Raw genomic sequence first — 21,581 nt, 5'->3', positions numbered from 1 at the left:
AATGAGTATTTCTGCGTGTCTCTTAAGTACCAGATGGCAGGGTTTGGAAAATGAATCATAGGGTGTTGCATTGATGCACCCTGTGATGAAACATCTGAGTGAAGCAGCCGAAGCCTGGTACGAGCCGACCCGGGAATAGCCGCAGGTCAGTGGCCGTTGTCACTAGCGACAGGCACTGACAACGCCAGAGCAGGGCCAGAACCGCACCCCTCTGGGTCCACTCTGCCCACCCCCACCCACGCGCACCACTGACGAGGGCTGGCCCTGAAGCCCTTATCCAGCTCACTGCCTGCAGCATCACCCATTTCAAATTGGAGAATACACTAAGTAACTACGTGATAAAGAGGGGAGCCAACAGTCCGTTTTGCCTGAAGTGCTATTGATGTTTCATTCATTGGTAAAATAGCCTAACCTCCCCTCTGTATATTAAGCCTTAAGTATTATAGTTAAAGAACCTAATTCATAGCCATAAGGGTTTGAGGGTATCTTGAACAGGTAAATATTCAGCCATTAGGAGGATGATATCTGTATACATGAGTGAGTCAGTGGAGAATGGAAAATAAATACAGAAATACATACATAATATTAATAGAACTAAGAACAAAGACAAGAATGAATAGACTGCATTCATCAGAGACAAAATAAATCGAAATATTAAAAGTCATCCATTGACAACCGAGTTTCCTGTTCTCTAGGCAGGGTTTGCAATGTAATGGTTCCCTTTCATTTATTCCCATCCGTTTTTTTGGCAGGGATAGGGCGGTTTTGTCTCTAATCTTCAGTTCTTCATGAAAGAGTGAGATATGCTCTTTGTTATGTGAGATTCAATTTAGATTGTCAGGTGTGTCCCTGTCCAAGTGGATAGCAGAAGCAGACAAGGACTTTAAAGTGTTGACTAATGCTCTCAGTCGAGCCGCTAATTAAGATGTTTCTTAATCTGCTATCTCCTCCAAATGGAAGGGCAAAGACAGAGAGAGGAAATGAATCAAATATTTATGAGCGCTTCGGAATCTATGAAACGCTCAGCACTTTTTACCAAAATGAGTTACTTTTACATAAAGTTCCCTTTTATTTTTGCTGGTTTGAAAACTGTGTAGAATGCACTATAGTAATGAATCAGCATGCAATTTTGAATGAATGAATGAATGAATAAGGTTAGATTTGCTCTGTATAACAACACAGGGCTGTTGACCGGTAGGCTTTCTCAAGTTTTACAGGATGAAGCTGTAAACTGGGTAAGAGCATGTATTCATTATCAAGAGCTGAGGCAGAGGAAGGGGTGTTTACAGTACAGGTACAGCATAAATGGCAAAATTAGGTGTGATTTTTGTCACTCTACCCTATCTGAAAAGGTGACCTGAAAGGCAATTCTTATTTAAGGACCATCTACCTGATATTTTTTAGTCGATATAGTCTGTCATTGCATTAGGATTTCATTTAATACATATGAAATGAATGATCTTTTTTGGGTATGGATATCAGCAGTATGGAGTCATATTTATGATCATTACTCTTGTGGGTATAACTGTCTGATAAAAAAAACAAGGGATTCCAACACCTTTGTGAAATACAACTTTAAGTCTAGAATGGTTTTGGGCTGAATTTGACTTCTCTCAAAGTTTTACTTTCAGATTTTTTTTTCCCACAGTCTGTTCATTGTTCTAAATCCTTAAAGGGTCCTGGAGGGGCTGTGGGATACACACATGAACAAAGGCAATCTGGAAATATATTAAAGAGCTGATCCTTCTGATATCAGCAGTTCTTTGAGCCACTGAGGTTGTATGTGCGCGTTTGCGTGTATGTGTGTATGTGTGCGTCGCGTTTATATGCGTGCGTGTGCGTCTGTGTGCAAGGTTGTGCACACAACACTCTGTATCATATTGCAGTAAATAAATTTTCCTCATTGGCTGAATGTGGTTCTGCCATACATTTCTGCACGTGGCATAATTGCAGTCCCACTTGTGCTTGCAGTTTTAGAGCTGAGGGATCGGTTTCACTGAGTTAGCTGTAACGGTGTGACAGTGATATTAGATGCCTCCCTGTGCTTCAGTGTGGTGTGACAGAAGAAGAAAGGTACTCCATGGCAGTAGCGGTAGCTTCATTGTGTGCTATGCGACGGAGCTTTCAGCTCCCTGCTTTTATTTTATTTTACTTTATTTTTACATTTCTGTGTCACTTCTTAAGGTGCCCCTTAAGTTAACAATTGTTTTCGCAGAGATGTTTTAGTTTTACGCCAATGTTCAGTAAAAATGACTTTTCTCTGGCTGTGTTGTGTTTTTAAGTAAGTTGCTCTGGACACAGGAATCCACTTATTAAATATCTTTCTTTTTTTGTTTATTATTCATTATGTCTTGAATGTTATTCATTTGTCTTTTTTAATAAGATGTAAATATATTTATGGAATAGATGGGACAGTGTGTTCCCATTAGCAGTAAGACGCATTTTCTGTGTATTTCGCAGTTGTGTTCAATGAACTGATACTCTGATGTGCCTAATATTTATTTTTCCATGACAGCCTTATTAGTTATTCTTCTGTTTGTGGAATAATAATATGCATAGATGTGTTATTATTATTATTGTTGTAGTTGTTGTTATTATTATTATTATTATTATTATTATTATTATTATTTTGACAGTATCACCCTCTCAAGGTTCTACAGGTAGGTAGCAATTGAGGAGGTTCTGTAATTAATTTAAAAAGCAGCTTAATGTATGTCTGAACCTGATTCACCTGTCCTTTGTTCATTTCAAACATAATGCTTCAAATTCAAATAACGTTTTCTCATAAAGCTACACAGAGAGCTGGAGATGAAGACTGACTCTATTTCATATCATACTGCTGAAGTGAAGGAAATATTAATAAGCTCATAGCAGGCTGGCCACAAGCGGCAAGAGTCATAATTTAGAGCATCAATTATTCATTTTAAAATGTTAATAATTCAAACTAATGTCCAATTAGTCATTAATCACAGCATAGGTACTAAAAAATTGAATGCCAAAACCCAGTAAATATGGTGATATATATTTTAAATATAATTTTGTATTGTATATGCAAGATTTTATAATTACTTTAGGCTCAACATTTTTATAATTACACTTGTATTTTACAATTTCCAATAAAATCGATAAAGTTAGACTTTGGATAGCCATAAGCATATGGAAGAAGCCCAGAAGTATCTGCGTAACATACTGTTAACCTTATAGCCCCTGTCAAGTACCACCAAGATAGCTGTGGACAATGAATCAATAAATATCGTCCACAGAAACTAAGAGAACCTTTTTTTGGGACAGCAAGTCTTTGAGTGAAATAGAGTACCTGGTCAGTTTGGCTGATACACTTCACTAAAGTCCTCTAATATGCAACTATTTTTCTCTCTTCTCTACTTTTCTCTATCTTTCCTTATACTGCTCTCTCCTTTTTTCCCTCACTTTCCTCCATTTTGAAAATTTCGTTGTCTCCAGGTCTGTCTGCTTCTGCCTCACTGGTTTCTCTGGCCTGGATGATCGCATCCTACCAGAAGGTGCTCCGGGATTCCCGCGATGACAAGATGTCCATGTCCTACAAGGCGGTGATCGTCCAAATGCTGTGGCACCTCTTCACCATCGGGGCCCGAACCATAGCCTTCGCGCTCTTCGCCTCTGTGTTTCAGCTCTACTTCGGCATCTTCATCGTCACCCACTGGTGCATCATGACCTTCTGGATTATCCAGGGGGAGACGGACTTCTGCATGTCCAAGTGGGAGGAGATCATCTACAACATGGTGGTGGGCATCATCTACATCTTCTGCTGGTTCAATGTGAAGGAGGGCCAGACCCGCTACCGCATGTTCATCTACTACTTCATCACGCTGGCGGAGAACGCGGCGCTGACCGCGCTCTGGTACCTGTACCGCAGCCAGAACACCTCCGACTTCTGCGCCTTGATCGTGGTCTGCGTGGTGGTGTGCAGCTTCGCCCTGGGAATGTTCTTCATGTTTGTGTACTACTGCCTGCTCCACCCCAACGGACCCATCTTCGGGGGGCAGTGGAGGTGCGTGGAGGACGGGGTGGTCGAACCGTGCATGACTCCGGGCCCGCCCCCGGACGTGGTCACCAGCCCCCCCAGGACCCTGCAGAGGACTACGGGTGCGGACCGGGAGCCGGTGCCCGGGGACCGGGACAGCTGTCTGCCCGTGTTCCAGGTCCGGCCCAGCGTGCCCCCCACCCCGGTGCCCCGCACCCCTCGGACAGAAGGGCCGGTCATCCGCATTGACTTGCCCAGGAAGAGGTACCCAGCCTGGGATGCCCACTTTATCGACCGCCGGCTGCGCAAGACTATCCTGGTGCTGGAGAGCACCTCCCCCGTCACGCCCCGCCTGCAGTACCGCAGCCTGGGCTCCCCTAAGGAACTGATGGAGTATGAGACCACAGTATAATGGTCATACCTTCCACACAGGGGCACACCTCCTGCTGCCGCATGGAGCTTCAGGGTCCTCCTGAAGGGAAAACGAAAGGGCAGAGGAGTTCTGTGCACTGAGAGAGGAAGAGAAGAGAAGCGGGGTGGTGGTGGCTGAGGTTTCTTGCCTTGACCTCACCTGGCCTGGACCCCCACTCCATTCCACCCCCTGCAACTGTTGCATGCATATGGATTTATTGTGCGGTTGTCACTGGGCTGTGTATGCGGATACTGCAGGGCCTGTTTGAAACAGAAGGTTTCAGAGGGGCGGGGTCAGCCTCAGAGGAGCTCAGCCCATAGGAACTGCTGAAGGGAGGAGCTATGAGTGCTGTGAGCCAAGTACTGACAAGACTGCCTGCGGAAATAAGGATAACTGTAACGATGGCTAAAGATTGGTGACAGCAGTGTGGGGGAGGGGCTTAGTAGGTGACTTGGTAACAATGTGGTGACATCCGTGAAGAGTACAGTGTTGACTTGCTTCTGTATGGTGAGGTGTAGCAAACTTTATTATCTGTTATTTATTTATGTATTTATAATTTATTTAACTTTTTTATTATGTTTTTACACAGTGGCCATGTCTTTGATATGATTCTTAATATGGTATAATTATGTATACATATGATAATTTATTATATGTATATACTAGAATGGTGTAACAGACCAGTTGAGTGTTTTCTGTTTGTTAGAATATTGGACAACCTGCTTCTTACATCACTTGATGATAAAAAGCAAGAGTATGCAGTTACAGGTATATTCAAAAAATATTCAAGCTGTGATCAAAAATGTAGTTGGACAAATACCGTAGTAAAAATGGCTGAGTGAACAGCCTTAAAAACTATATAGCTTGTGAGCAGTTCTTTTTAATCTTGATCTCGGTCATTACAGTGATTTCTCTCATTCATTAGCAATGAATCTGTACATCTTCTTAAGCATCTCATAAGTACTTGAGCATCCCTCTCCTCTACCTGCACCGGAGTCTCAGATGAGCAGAGTCTCCTGTCCTCCTGCTCGGCACTCTCACGTAGTGTGAGCTTTTACCATGTAGACTGGCTATGTGGGTGTCTAGGCATGCTTTTGCTGTAAACATGCCAGTTAGGTCGCTGTTGTCTTAAGTGTGTGTGACTTAAGCAGCTGTTTCTTTTTTTTTAACCTGTAATAGTTCAAACATGTAAAAGCCATGAGACATAACCAGAAGAGTTTGAGTTTTTTTTTTTAGAGGGATGCGATAGGAGTGGAGAAACTGGGCATGGGAGGAGGGGAATGTACAGCAGGAATTTTCTTGTGTAAGATTAATGTTTTTGATGTTGTGTCGCAAGATTGGAGTTTACTTACGGTGAATGAATGAATGGTTTTATAACACGTGCTCTGCAGATGATTTCATGGTACTCGTTATCAATGAGTGTGATGTCGGTGCTAACAATGGGTCAAGGTTCATATCAGTGTGTGTGTTTGTATCGATCCATCCTGGATTGTACTGTTCCCTGGAAGTGAACTCTCGAGTTCAGTTAAGGCACATGAAGCAAAGCCTTATTTTCTGCATTCCTGGCCATAGGCAGTCTGCTGCTGTTTGCTGCAAAAAGGTCTATACTATAACAGTATTGTGCTGGTATACCATGTGATCCAGGGGTATACGTTACTGTTTTGTACCCTCCGTTAAAATGACCTGATACTGCCGAATTCTCAATAGCCCTTTACATGGAACTCAAGGCAATACGCCATAGTGCTCAAGCTTTGTGTGTCCCAGTGTTCGAAACCCATCGGTTGGAATGCTGGCATGGAGTTTGTATCAGTGTGGCTTCTGAGACCAATGCCAAGAATTACACCACTTCAGTGCAAATCCAATATCACCTCCGAAGCATTGCATATTTATGTTTGTCTATATGACACTGTGCACAAACAAGGCCAGGATTGGGTGCATTTACTGAGATGGTGACAATAATCCTGGGGACTGTGCATGTTCAAGACCAAGACTGGGAACTGATTTAAAAGTAAAAGAGTTTATCTGTGGTTTGGATCGTGTCCCCATAATTCTGAATTCAGTTTTTTTCTTTTTTTTTTAAAATTCCATTTCATTTATTATGCCAGACTTTCTAGGGAAAAGAGCTTAATATCGCCTCCTTTTTTGTCTCTTTATACTAATATATGCAGTATCAGTCGATTTATCTTTATAATGAGGGCCTTATTTTTGTGTGTGATTTTCAGTCTGTGCATTTATCTCTTCGCAATTATATTGGACACTTGAAAGAAATCCCAGGCAACAGTAGTACACAGATGCCACAGTCTGAATGCAGAAGAGTTTTTTTGGGGGGCGGGGGTGGGGGGTATGGGGGGGCATGGATGGAATTAGAGTGTGTATATCAGCCATGGTAGCAGCTGTAACATAAATAACTGTACAGCTTATTTTGCTTCATCACCACAGAATCTGTGTAAAATTGGTCAACCACAATGTCCATAATTTATATACATTTTTGTCCCCTGTCAGACAGAATATTGGCACAGTCATAATCCACCCTTATGAAAAGTTCTGTATGCTTATCTATCTATGAAATATAAACATTTAAATAGAATTTTGTTTTCAAACAGTGCTGCCCATCCATTACATTATAATTCTTCCTAGACAAAATAAGCCATTTTTTACTTTTAAATGAAATGTTGCCACTCTGTTACCTTATTCTTTAAGGTGCACAAATCAAAATTGTATTTATGTATATTTCAACATGATTAGTATTTGGCCAGTGCAATGCATTGTTGTTCGTATTTGAACATACTGTTTTTCATGAGGCTTCTCGTTTCCTGACTGCTTATATCTCGCTGCTCTCAGATGAGTGGTGAACTCACTTTGGAGTTCAGTGTTAAAGATGAAACATTGTACGGGGGACAGCTCAAATCCTCGAATGCTTGTGGGCTAATGACACTGTACAGTATTGGAAATCTACTTCTCTGTTCTCGTGTGGAGATTTCTCTACAGTGAAATATTTTTCAGAGGTAGATCCTGATCTATGATGCATGCTACCTGCCAGTAAGACAGAATGAACAAGAAAAAATTATAGACACTGGTATTTCTAAAATAGAGTTGACTGTATGAAAACATCCGCATTCTCCACAATTTGATCATAATATTTATAATTAAAACAATAACTCATCATTCCAGCAATATTCAGCATTATAATAAAAAATTTACCTTGATACTGAAATGTGAGTGAGGGAAAAGACCTCTTACCCTTTTCCCTTTTGATCTCAGATTAACAGGATATGGTGCTTTGTTGAGTGACTGAACACCTCAAAGAGTTAACACGTTTATTTGATTCATCCACACCTCCACACCTCAAAGGAATCCACCCTGATACAACTTCAACTTGTGCCCCTGTGAGTATGCATGTCTTTGTGTGTGCGCGTCTGTTTGTCCGGGCATAAACATAATATGAACGTGAAGTATAAAATCCTGGTGCTGAACTTTGATCTGATTCTCTAAAATTTCCTGGAAGACTTCACAATGTCACTGGATGAGTCACCACTTTTTGCTCTGACATTTAATGTAAAATGACTTCACGCATTTTTGATGTGTTTCAGCTGTAGCCACGATGAAAAGTGAATGTAAATTGTGAAATATTACTGAAGTTTTAAATTAAAGGTTCAATCACCCAAGCCCTACTCTTTCCTAGCAGAGCAGATGATCAGTGCGTTCTCATAATGCTTCACCACTGTGCCGCAACACTGTCCTTACAGAGACAAATCTTACAGGGTGGGCGAGGGTCTGTTCTGGCTCTCCATTCAGTTAGATTGGCGGTGATTCCAGTCCTGCTCAAAGCCTCCCCAGCCCTCTCTGGGGGACAGGAGTTGGGAAATGGGGGAGGGCGGTTTTTCATCACTTCATAAAAAAGTCCAAACTGAGGGAATGGCTGGATTTATTTGTTTTTAACTCAAACCAGAAACTCTCAGTTGTTTGCTCTGGGCCACCATACTTTTCTCAAACAGAAAGCCAAAACACTAGCTTTTATCTGTTTTTTTTTCTTTTCTTTTTTTCTTTCCAAGCACAGGATTGCTCTTTGTTAATGCCAGAGGTCCTTTAAGGACTTTCCTTTGATATTTGAGAGTCTGAAAAAAGTCAATAAAAGCAACACTCAAAGACACTGGGGATAATTGGTTCTGACACTTTTCTCACTATTTTCAGTGGAAGGTCTGGCATTGTGTCCCAGGCCTGTGCTGTTCATGTTCTTGAAAGAGCAGCAGTGGACAACTTTGGGCCTGGAGGGCCAATGGCGTCTGCTGCTTTTTAGCTTAATTGTTAAATTGAACTCATTGTTGAGCTGGGTATTGTTGTCACTTGCAATTGCAAGGGGAGATCGATTTTAATTGAAAGGTGACTGTGGAAACTGCAGGATGTTGTCCGTGGAGTGATGCAGTTTTTCTGGCCTTTGTTAGGGCATTCTCTACCCAGAATCATCCAACTGCTTGCCATACACTCAGCACACTATGCATCAACAACCATGAAAAAATCCACGGTGTGGTAAGGGAGCAATCCAGGCATTAGACCCTGGTATATGGCTCCATAAATGCAGCCAATTACAGCGGCTTCTGAAGCTCACTGGCATCCGTGCCAGGCACAGTTCATAATGGCATAGCTGGCTGTTAGCACTGGCACTGTCATCAGCGATCGGTGGGTTGATAAATTAATTGATTAGGTTTTGCCTCGCTGTGCGCCCTCTCCACCCATATTCTTGCACTGCCTGAGAACTAACACATGCGGGGCTCAATGCTCAGCCCAAAGGGCTGTGCTTAACAGTATGGCCTCAGAAATAACTTGTGCACGTGCTATTATACTTCTATGCATTGGATATGCCTGATAAATCTATTAATATCTCTAATTGGCTGCAGTTGCTGTATGTCTGCATTTGACCCATTTTAATGCAGGCTCAATGAAATGCATTTGCAATGCCAGACTTTCTAGGGAAAAACGTTTCATATCTCCCTGGATCTCTATTTTTGTCTCTTTCCGCTGATATATGCATTATCAGTCTATTTATCTTCATAACGAGGGTCTTACTTTTGTGTGTGATTTTGAGTCAATACACTTTTGCGTTTATCTCTCCGCAAGCACATTGGACACTAGAAGGAAATCCCAGACAGCAGCATTAGTGGACAGGTGCCACCCTCCCACCACAGTATTTCACGGTGAGAGTGTGCTGGCCCTGTGGCTGCTTCGACAATCACCCACCCATTGTAAATAAAGGATGAGGTGCTTTTGCTAATGGCCTCTCCAGAACAGAGGGGGCGAGAGAGGAGTCATGACAAGAGATGTGGACAAGACTGCACATCTGTTGAACGGTGCCAGATTTCTGCAACGTGACTTGCGTCGAAAGCATTATACTGGGGCAAACTGACAATTGTGTGCGCAAACATGCAAAATGCTGACCTTCAGAACCGCTCTTCACGGTTAGCGTGGAAAATAGCAGAATTAGTGCGTCTGCCTGCCGTGTTGAGCCGCTTCTTCAAATGTTGTTGTGCTGAGAGTACTGCACTTTCTGTTCCAGCCTGCATTATGGACGCTCTGAGATTCACCCTCTTCATTACATTTCCCTTGAAACTTCCAGCCAGGCTGAGAGTAAGAATAATGAACACCTCCTAAAGGAAAGACACAAATGTCTCAATGTCGCTGGTTGCCTTGGAAACCAAAGAATTATAAGTCTGGTTTGAGCAGTTCCTGTAGAGTGGCACACCTCTCCAGGGGCATGACCTGCAATTTGTTCCACTTGTCGGAGACTCTCTGTACCAACCTGGGGTTAACAGCACTTCTGCAAATAGTGTCAGCAGCACATGTGGTGAGAAGAGGTGTTCATAGAGGGGCATTTCTCTGTCCTTGAACTATGGGGGGACTCCCCTTGTTGTGTAAACAAAACCTTGACAGGGTGTAAATTCTGAACAGAACATGCCTGCGATGACAGAGCAGGCTGCTGGTAGATGGACAGGTGTCCACATGGCTAACTGAACTCTCTGTTGACCAGTGTGTTTTTGTACAGCGTGCTATTTGATTTTGGAGCCTTTCTGAATCACTGTTGATGCTGAATTCATCAGGCATGCATTTTCCACGCAGACAATGTGTGTGTGTGTGTGTGTGTGTGTGTATGTGTTTGCAGAAGCAAGACAGAATCTGCCAGAAAGAGCAGATGCACCTCCCTCACCCCATTCCCCAGAGTTGTGTGGTCAGTTGCAGTCAGTATAATGAAAAACAATAGTCTTAGCCTTCATGTTATTCATTTCCAGAGCTAGCACTACTGCATGTACCATTTAACAGAATACAAATGGGAATGACACAAAGCAATGACATATCTTCATTTTGAAGACTGTGAATAATATATTAAGGGCAGTGTTGTAAACAAATATCTGCACTAGTTGAGCTGGTGTTCATCTCTCTGCTTCCCCTTCTCCACGCCCAAGCACTGGCATGCTACGCCCTTCTACCACTGAAGTTTAAGTCAGACACTGCCCTCTTGTGAATAGATCCAGGAACTGCAGCTGACTTGCTCCAGTGCGCCTGACAATTGTGAACCTCAAGGGTTAGTTCCTGCTTCTTTTAAGTTTTCTTTTAAAACTTTTCTATTTTTTTCCTGTGGCTAATTTTCTCATTAATAAGACAGTCTTTCAAATTGAGTTAGCATCCTCACCTTTTTTCTGAAAACGTCAGGTAAAAAATAATGTAACACATTGCATTACATTTGCATTCACAGTACAACCATAGTTGGTCATTCTGAAGCTGGCAAAGGTGCCCTGGTACAGACTTGTCTTGTCTACGGTAAATAACTTTCAGTTTAGATCTGAAAACTGCAGTTACAACTCTCAATAGGAAAGGAGGAGGAACTGAAACAGGCTTTCCCCCGGTTTTGTAGTAGACTGGAGAAACTTCCTGTTCATTCTTTTTTTTTCTGTTTTGCAACAATGTTTGACCATGTCTTGGGTTTGAGGGCTCCATTTCTGTGATGGACTCATTGTGTGTTTGTGTGTGTGTGTGTGTGTGTGTGTGCATGCGTGCATGCATGTGTGTATGTGTGCGTGTTCTTGCAGGTTTACATGCATCCAGACCCATTTTGAAGAGAGAACATTTTTCAGCATTGATTGTAAATGTGCCATGTGTATTTCTTGTTATTTTGGACTTTTGATCAACTTAATTTTTGTACTTCACTGTACAGTTTTGAATTAATTATTAAATGGCAATTTATTTTATCTACCTCAGCAATTATGTTATGCATAGGTTTTTACCCTGTCTTCATTTTAGTGTTAGGAAAGTGATATAACATGTCAAAAGCAGCGTAGCCATGTTGTATAGCCAGCAGTTTCAGTATTTCTGTATTTATTTTACACATTGTGTCTTGCTAGAAATGTTTAAAGAGAAACAAGTACATTGTTTTAATATCCAACATCATCAAAACTTTATTTCTATCAATCAAACAATAAACAGAATTGGGAAAACTGCTGTGTGGCAATTCTTTGTGAACCACAAAAAACTCATACTGAAGCCCACTGGTATGGTGATTAGTTTTACATCAGCCCAATGGTATGAATGTCAGTGCATCCATCCATCCATCCATTATCTAACCTGCTTATTCCTGGTCAGGGTCTTGGGAGCCTATCCCAGAATGCATTGAGCGAGAGTCAGGAATACACACTGGACAGATCACCAATCCATTGCAGGGCACACATACCATTTGCACACATTCACGTCTAGTGGTAATTTAGACTCTCCACTTAACCTAGCCTGCATGTTTTTGGACTTTGAGAGGAAACCAGAGTACCCAGACAAAACCCACGCAGACACGGGGAGAACATGCAAGCTCTACACAGAAAAGCTGTGCTGGGATTCAAACCCAGGGCCTTCAACAGTGCAGCCGCAAGGTCAGAGCACTAAGCAATAATTCAAGCAGCAATTACCCTATCTTTCCAACAGCAGTAAACAAGGCATCAAGAAAGATTACTTGGAAAGTATTTTTAATATGAAAGCGGAAACTATATTACCTGTTTCTTTATTACAAGTGTTGTGCTTTTTGACAATGCGCAATACTAAGCTCTGCACAGATTCACATGCAGTATATACATTGCGGGGCATGTTGACACCCTGAATGAGTACTGGACGATGTAAATAACAGTATATCACAACATAAGCAATTGCTGTTAAAAGCCACAGACATGGTAGGGGTCATTGATTGTCATGTTGTGTATTATATGTGAATGCTCCTGTATTTGTGAGTTTGTGTGTGCATTTGTACCTTTGTGTGTGTGTGTGTGTGTGTGTGTGTGCCAACCGTGTATGTGTTTTTGTGTATGTGTGTGTGTGTGTGCGTGTTTGTGTGCACCCTTGTATGTATTTTTCTCTCTGTCTGTCTGTGTGTGTGTGTGTGTTTGCACCCTTGTATGTGTTTTTCTCTGTGTGTGTGTGTGTGTGTGTGTGTCTGTGTGTGTCTTATCAGTGCAAGGAAAATGGACGCTATACTGAGTTTATATCAGGATTTCTGGTGGAGTTTCCTCTGAAACAGGAAAAGTGGATTTCCTTTGTTCCTCTGTGGATCTGCGGGCCTCAGTACTGCTCAGGACAACGCACCAGGCCACAGCTAGCCAGGACACCCCTGCCACACTGCTGACCGTTGGTGGGGAGATGGAGTACGAGCCCAAGAAAGCCAAAAAGGTAGGGTCTTTCCTATCCCCACCTGTCCCACCCTCCGCTCTGCTTATCTGCTCCTAACTGTTCCTGTTCCTACGCCATTACACAGATCTGTGAGCTGTAAACCAGGCCTGCTATCGCTGCTGCTCTTTAACGTTACTAGTCATTGACTTTTTGGTACGATGGAAGGCTTTGGTTCATGGAAATAAAAAAGTGTCAGCGAGTACCTCACTGTGTTTATTGTTCCTTTACGCAGGGGCTTTGGTGTCTTTGTGTGCTGTCAAAACTGTCAAAATCTTTCTGCAATTTATGAAACATGAAATGCTGATAAACAACTTTAGAAAAAAAATGCGTACCTTATATTTTCTCTGTTTAACTTCCTTTTGTTAACAGATTGTTACTGTGTGTGATTTTCTGTGGGCTAATTTAGATGCTATTCTTATTTTTTGAAAACAAACATTTTTAAAATCCCTCCAAAATAAACAGAATGGAAACTCCTAGGAATATTCTGCCTAAAGATAATTAAATGTTCAAATGAATTAAATGAAGCCTCCTTTGGATGCAATTCAATTTAATTGAGAACAATTATCATTAGTAAGATGTGTGTAAGATATAGTTCTGCATTAAATATGATTTGTTTTGCCTGGAGTGTTGCATAATACTTTTAAAGGTAAAAATGTGAAATATGAAAGTAATATTAGCAGCTGTTTTTTTAAGTAATTCTTTGATCTTACTTACGTGTAGTGCCATCATTACATTTTTTAAGTGAAATGTGTGAAAAAATATATTAAGAAAATATGTATTAAAATACTTTTTCTGAAGGACAATATGGACATACCACCCTCCAGTGAGTATATTGCAATTTCATAGGTGGCACTTATTGTCATTGTCTTTTCTGGTTGCAACTGCAATATTCATATAATATTCATACAATAATCATCCATGCCATGAACTAGGAGGCAGAATGACTTTAACACAAAAGAGATTGCAATCTGATACGTGCATCATAAGTGTCAATAAGGCCTGGGTCTAGATAATTCTACACGCTTAGAGATAATTTAATAATTGTAGTTATTGTCTGTGACATGTCATTGATCTGTTCATACAACATTGATTGTGTATTCTTGTGTGTGTGTGTGTGTGTGTCTGAATTTTACTTGAACATCTTTGAAAAGTAAGTCAGTAGCCATACCATCCTGTACATTTCTCATATGCAATTGCTGAAGCTGTGTAAACATAAGTTTGGTTTGCACTTGGATGGGAGGCCTAGTTTAAAAACTGAGTTGCTGCTGGAAGGTGATACTGGGGCTGTAGAGGGCACTCATACTGCTTGACCAAATAGAATGCCCCAGTAGGCAAAGGGCACTGTGCTGTAGATAGGGATTCAAGATTCAAGATTCAAAAACTTTATTGTCCAAGCAATAATGGAAATTTGTCTTTCGCTGGTGCATAGGTCACGGAGAGATACAATACAGTACATATAAGAACATCAAATGCACACAAAAAGACAACACAAATAAGATGTTAAAACGAGATCACAAAGCTGCCCATTGAATTATGACTAACTGGCTGCAATATCCCTTGCACCTCCTCCAATTCCCCAAAGTTCTCAGGTGACCTACAGTACCTGGTTACATAAATGTGAAAAGTGGCAGGAAACCAAGAGGCCGAAGGGGCATTGTGGGACGTGTGCATTGATGCCTCATTTGTATGCGCCTTATGCTCATATAGCTCATTGTGACTGCAGTAATGTGAGTGGCAGCAAATGCAATTAGAACAATAACACTGGATTTTATACCTGCATCTTTTCATCGAACACAATGTGATTGACAGTGACAACGAGAGAGTGTGACACCATGGCAGCAGCGTGACGTGACACTATGACATAGTGATAGGGCAATATTGTGACAGCACAACAGTCTGACAACATGACAGCTGAAGTGTAGCAGCGTGACAGAAAATGAGTGACAGTGTGGACTCCTCTTTCCAGGGCTTTGTGTCCCCCATCAAGCGTCTGGTCTTCCCCAAATCGGGGCGCAGGCAGGTGGACAAGGGCAGCCTGTACCGGCGACCCCTCCACACCGTCCCTCTGTACCCGCCAGACTACCTCATACATCCAGAGAGGCTGATCTATGATTATGTGGAGAAGGAAGTGAAGGTAGGTGACCCTGGTCACATGGTGGACACCCCTGTGGATCAGAAACCACTTTGCGCCCTGTTAATGAAGGTCCATGCCAGGTTCAGGCAATTCATCAAAGAGAAGCTCTTTCCTTTGTGTAAGAATAAACAAAAGAAATGGGTCAGCATTCTTCCTGGCTATGTCCATTGTTTGAGATTGTTGTCGCCCTCCTCAGCTTTTGGGTCACCTGACCTGGGTGTCATGCTCACTGAACCCCTCCAGCCGTGATGAGCTGCTGCAGCTTCTGGACACAGCCAGGGTGAGTGGAGCACTGCAGCCCTGGGGGATGGGTATGGGAGAGTGTGTGAGCAGGGATCACCTCCAAGTCTTTGGCTGGGTGGAGTTGACAGCATGAGTCAAACATTTGATTAAACAAAATAGCTCTGGAACTGAAGTCACAGGAGAGGAAATGTCCCAAGTCATAGACAAGACAATGCTGTGAATGTTGTATGCTGTATGCTGTATAATCTGATACAGTATCTATCCGAAAATATCCAGCTATACAAGTGGATGACATGTAAAATCTGAGCTATGACATAGACTCATAAATGTTCCCAAAAATATAGTGTGGGCAGTAGGAAGCCCCAATGCTGCTTTGGCTTCTCAAGAGTAATAATACAGAAACGAATCAACTAAAATTGAATCATGCATCCGTTACAATGGCATGTGCTTTGAACTGCTGTTGGCATCCCATCCCCTGAACAAAAGTTAATACCCCCAAACTGCTGGCCATCATTCCCAGATTAAAGTGCTCACCGCCACCCTCACCTCCCTAAACAAAAGTTACTAGGCCAGATCCCTCAGAGAAAGGTGTCCATCAAGTAATGAATAGTATCAACGCAATAGATTGCGCAGCCAAAAATGTAAGTTGTGGAGGGAGTGTAACAATGGACTATTGCATACCTGGGCTGTGTGATGCACCTGCTTCCTGACTAGGCCCTGTGCCCGGCCCACAGACTCTGAAGGTGCTGCCTTTAAAGACGAGCCCGGAGCAGGACTGCATCCTCAGCCTGTCCGCCCGCTGCCTGCTGCTCACCTGGAGGGACAATGAGAAACTGCTACTGCGCATCCCCACGCACGAGATAGCTGCTGCCTCCTACCTGCGAGACGACGCACTGCACCTTCTGGTGCTCAAAACAGGTATTGCAGGAGTAGAGGGAGGTGTTGTACCACAAGATCTCCTGGGGAGTTCCGGCCATTGAGGAAAGGGGTCTTTCACAAAATGGACATCTATCCATTTTCAGATAGATGGGCCCAGGGTGGAAACACACCCTGAATGGGACACTGGTTCATCATGCTTAAGCCAGACAACATGTAATATAAGATGTCAATTGATTTCAGCAGTGTGTCTTTAGATTGTCAGGAATTTGGAAATAGCTCGGCAAAACCAAGCATTGACATTTAGTCATTAACGCAATAGAGACAACCAAATTCAAACTCCAGACCCACGTACAGCCGAAAGCGTTACCCAGTGAATTATAGTGAAATACAAGAGTACTGATCCTGTGTGTGTGGTGTGTTTGTGCGTGTGCGTGCGATTGCATGTGTGTGTGTGTGTGTGCTCCCCCCCAGGTCTAAATGTGGACACTGTGCTGGCGGATGGCAGTTTGGAGAGGAAGCCCGGGGGCATTGAGAGCAGGCGGCAAACAGTCAGCAACACTGACCCACGACCAGCCGGGGGCACTATGGAGCGCAGGCACACCATCTGTGGGGTGGACTGGAAGCCCTCGTCCCGACACGAGCCCAAACAGGCCGGGGCCACGGGCGGGGTCCAGGCCGGAGCACAGGGAGGGGGAGGGGCAGGGGCAGGGGCTGGGGCAGGGACCGGCAACGGTGACAGTCTGGAGCGGAAGAGGGTGAGTGGGAGCTGGGAGCGACGGCAGACCCGGAAGGCGGGCGGGAGCTGGGAGAAGAGGCCCATGAGCGGGAGCTGGGACCGGAGGCCTGTGGGGGGCAGCTGGGAGAGGCGCAACACCGGCGGAGTCGGGGGCAGCTGGGAGAAGAGGCACGCAGGGAAGCCGGGGGGCAGCTGGGAGAGGAAGCAGACCCAGGGTGGGAGCTGGGAGCGCAGGCAGGCCTGCACGGGCAGCTGGGAGAGGGGCAAGTCCTACGGCAGCTGGGAGAGGCGGAACCACAACCCCCTGGAGCCCACCCCCTGTCCCGACGCCTACTGCAACCTGGTGATCTTGGCGGTGGAAAGCAGAGTAAGGCTGTGCAGCAGGTCCCCAGTCGGTTGGCTCAGGACTATTGCTCTTGGTTTGCAATGATGGCAGTGCAACCCCTGCAAGCATGACCGCTTATCTCACCCTGGGAGGAATATATCCATAGTGAAATCCAATCGTGCCGTCCCGCCTGCTGCAGCGTATTATGTCACACTGGAAACCCATTGTGACATAAGAACCAGCTTATGTAATGTGGGCTTGTAAGGCCCATAGCTATGTGAGCCACCTTCAGTTAGTCCCTGCTGTGAGGGCTTAGGCCTGTGCTCTAAGCCTGATCCCTGTGACGCACATTGCTTAGATGGGGGGTTGGTTTCCCTGAGCTGTGGGACTGATCTCTGTGGTGTAAGCCATTCAATGGGGAAAAGCTTTTTCTATGCCATGACCATGATCACACTAATGCATGCTGTTTAGATGGGGGGGTGATTCTCTGTACTATGAATGCAGTACACAATCCTTGTGATGCACGTTGATTTTGTTTTTGCTTTTTTGGAAGGGTGGTGGGACTAGTTACGGTCCTCCTTGCTGCAAGCCAAATGTCAGTACTGCATGCTGCATGCTGAAATGGAGCGGCACATTACTGACATTAGAGGGAGACTGAATCAGTAAGGCTGATCTGTGGGTGGAGTACGGGAATATGGGAGGGAGTCCTGACAAGTTTTGCATTCTCCTGATTTGCCCGTAGGATGCTGCTGAAGAATACTGTGCCCTGATTTGTCAGATGTTCCAGATCATATATGGTCACCAGACCATCGAGTGTGTGGATCGAGCAGGCTACCACTACACCACCCCTGACCGCTATTGGCTTCAGAGAAGTGAGTCAGTTTATCTGCAAGCGGTCAAACACAAACAAATATACAGAGGGAACTCTTTCAGTCAATCTCAGCACACATTTCCAGTACTCTGGAAGAGAACAATGACTCCTTTCAGAGTTACTGATGAATAACATAATACTGTATGTAGGCATTTGACCTTCTATGCTTTTGGTGAGGCTATATGGATTCTTTCCACTTGTTTCCCAGGTGACAGCTGTCTGACAGATATGACATATGGTTATGAAGCAGACTTCAGTTGCTGTAGCTCTTAGTAAGTACGTTTGTGAATTCTGAGGAGACTTTCTATGGTAAAGGTGTCACTTTCTACATGATTTAATTTGCTTTTATTTCATTACCTGTTCTCTACCCTCTGACTCTTTTTCCTGGAGAGAAATGATTTATACTATGTTATATTCAAGATTTTTTCTCAAAACATTTGTAGGGAACTACTGTGCCTGTCATGGCAAATATGTAAAACTGTTTTAAAAACAGAACATTTCCATGGGGCGCCGCTGTTGTCGTTGTTCCCACAGCGACGGCTCCCAAGAGGCCTTTGACCCCTACTACAGTGAGAACTACAGCGAGGGCTCGTCCTTGTCCCCGCAGGACTCGCACCGTAGCCTGGCCTCCCTGCACAGCGACAGCGACCCCAGCACAGTGGGCCTGCAGCTCATGCAGGAGTACATGATCACGGTGAGGCGGGAGCGTCTAGCATTGGTCTGGCCATCTCCCCACACATGAAACTGACCCACACGTATATTCACTAATAAGCACAGGGGCATGCAAGGACTGTGGGATGGAAATTTACAAAAACACTCACTTAAAACAAACTGATATTTAGCTGTATTCCAGCTTATGAACATTCCAGCAATACTGCTGTCATGCATCACCCAGGTGGGGGGTATAATGGTAACCCATCATCATTGTGAATTTATGACCTTGTTTCTGTGAGGTATCAAACACGTAGACAATAAAACTCCCCAATGCTGAGAGCAGAAGGTCTCTCTGGGTGCTCCTGGTTGAAATTTTCCATCTGACGCACAGCTGAGGAGCAAACTGAGTCCCCAGGAGATCCAGCAGTTTGCCCTGCTGCTAAGGGAGTACCGGCTGGGCTCCCACATTGAGGACTTCTGCGCTGACCTGCTCCAGCTCTACGGGGATACTAGAAAGTTCCTGCTCTTGGGTAAGGCCACTAAACCAAAGATGTTCTGTTTTGCTGGCACACTGTTTCCTCCTATCATTTTAAAATCTTACTCTGTCAAAGAGCTCTGGCAAGGGTTATGCTTTTCACTCTGCTTATTAATATTCAGTCTGGGGCACATCACAGAATAACTGGCTGTATGTGATGACCAAAACTGATTAGAATCACAATTCAAACAAGCAAATAAGTCTTCACTGTCCGTGATTACCCGTCCTGTCCAGAACATTCTGGGGCAAGGACAGAACATTCAGTAAAATCAATATAAAGCAGTGATGTAGTCTTGCAAGTAAATGGGATGTTTCAGCCACGCCCTTTATGCTCAATGTCCACTCATTCATTCATCAAAGCCTGGGGCATCTTGTGGACCGAGGGTATAGCCGGCAGCTATGAGCAATGCCCTCTACTGTTCTGCTGCCAGCTACAGTGTGGGGAAAAAACTGGCATCTGTGAGGTGGTGGCACCTCTCTCTCTGATTTCTGCGAGTTAATTGACCCTGACGAGGGGCAGGTGTATGAGTACTATGGTGAGGTGATAGCACCTCACAGGTATTTGTCTGAGCTAATTGTCCCTGATGAGGGTCAGGTGTAGGAGGCCTATATGTAGCCCCTGATTTCTGGGGTTCAGCGCAGACTCATTGTTTGTCAGACTCTTAGTGTGTAGGGGTGTGAGAATCGGCAGAAGTTACCGTGTTGATCCTATCTGCCTGATTTGATCATCGTTTAGTTTCTTCTCGAGTTGGTTATCTCTCTGCGCTGTGGAGGACATTTTGCCCTCGTCTCTTTAGTTTTCTTTTTGTTTTCTACCCGCCGGGCTGCGAATATCCTTTTTCTTTTGTAAGTGACCCCACTCTGTTTTTCTAGTGGGGGTTTTCTTTTTGGGCAGCTACGCTGCGGCGGTGTTTAATTTCTTTTCGTTTTCTGAGCCCGCTGACAGAAGTTTCAGTGGGTGGAGAGAGCGATTACTTCGCTCTTTATTATTTGGTTTTTCCCCTTCCCTTTCTATCGCTCAGCGATTTGGTGGTTATCCCTCAGGGTTAACTTTTAGATCCCCTCGGTCCGCAATTGCGTCCCACCCTCCACAACCGTGACAGGCATCCACTCACGTTCACATGGGAAAAAAATGAACTGCTGACAAATCTGGTTAATGACTGTTTATACTGGAAAAGATTCTTAAAGTTAATGTGTCAGTTTTACAGAGATGTGAGTTTATATGATAGAAAGGCCCAGAATTTAAGCTTGTTAATTTTAGTCATGTCATGATGTTCTAACAAGCTCTTATTAATTATCTCCAAATATACAGTCTGCTGGCATGCTGGATAGATAGATGAATGTAGTATGTAGATGCATACATACATACTGTACATATATACACATATGCAAGCACGCACCCACGCACCCACACACACACACATACAGACACACACACACAGACATAAATAGTGGGCGGATGTAATGGTGAATATGTGAATCTGTGCCAAGCTGTTCCACTGGGGCACAAGATTAAAAGCACTATCACTTGACAGGGGTCTTGCATTTTTTCCATTCCCACCATCTGCCTTGTTTATGTTTAGGCATGAGACCATTCATCCCAGACAAGGACGTAGGCGTCTTCGAGAGTTTCCTGGAGGGCATCGGCATCCGGGAGGGTGGCATCCTGACAGACAGCTTTGGCCGCATCAAACGCAGCATGAGCAGCACCTCAGCCACTGCAGTGCGGGGCTACGACAGCTGGTCCTTGCCCTCAGGGTCCCAGGACTTCAACAGAATGATCACCAACATCACACATGATATTGAAGCACTGGGCTTTGAGGAGGGAGATGGGGACATTGAGGAGGAAGACTACTACCTCTGAGAGAGGCCAAGCCAATGGACACAATGAAAGATGGATGGTTTTCTTTTCAGGGACTAATTAAATTGCACTAAAACTTATTCAGTGGTGCAACATCCTTACTACTGTGTCTTTTTACATGATTAGTGTTGTGATTGAGTATGGATTTGATTTTTAAGAGTTTACACCGGTTCCAAGAGAAGATTGAAACCAAAAGAGCAAAGTAAACATTACTTAGTTTACTCAGATCAAAAT

The 21,581-nt window shown here is 43.8% G+C and overlaps 2 protein-coding genes across 2 annotated transcripts in view; both read left to right on the top strand.

Moving 5' to 3' along the window:
• xkr7 (XK, Kell blood group complex subunit-related family, member 7) overlaps positions 1-6,725 on the top strand; it is a 57,420-nt gene extending 50,695 nt beyond the window's left edge. Inside the window, exon 3 of the mRNA XM_035383467.1 lies at positions 3,463-6,725. Coding sequence (XP_035239358.1) covers positions 3,463-4,415 — 953 coding nt within the window. The 3' untranslated portion in view covers positions 4,416-6,725. The remainder of the gene's footprint in view (positions 1-3,462) is intronic.
• A 6,290-nt stretch (positions 6,726-13,015) lies between these two features.
• On the top strand, positions 13,016-21,427 carry ccm2l (CCM2 like scaffold protein). Its single transcript, XM_035382872.1, has 10 exons — positions 13,016-13,109; positions 15,076-15,243; positions 15,440-15,523; positions 16,221-16,404; positions 16,837-17,468; positions 18,169-18,298; positions 18,506-18,569; positions 18,832-18,991; positions 19,343-19,481; positions 21,070-21,427. The coding sequence occupies exons 1-10, from the start codon at positions 13,080-13,082 to the stop codon at positions 21,348-21,350; spliced, it is 1,872 nt and encodes a 623-aa protein (XP_035238763.1). The 5' UTR covers positions 13,016-13,079; the 3' UTR covers positions 21,351-21,427.
• The last annotated feature ends 154 nt before the right edge of the window (positions 21,428-21,581 follow it).

The sequence above is a fragment of the Anguilla anguilla genome, chromosome 11, assembly GCF_013347855.1.
Source record: "Anguilla anguilla isolate fAngAng1 chromosome 11, fAngAng1.pri, whole genome shotgun sequence".
NCBI classification, from domain to species: Eukaryota; Metazoa; Chordata; class Actinopteri; order Anguilliformes; family Anguillidae; genus Anguilla; species Anguilla anguilla.
Note: the sequence above shows the minus strand (reverse complement) of the source record. Positions and strands in the feature narration are given on the sequence as shown.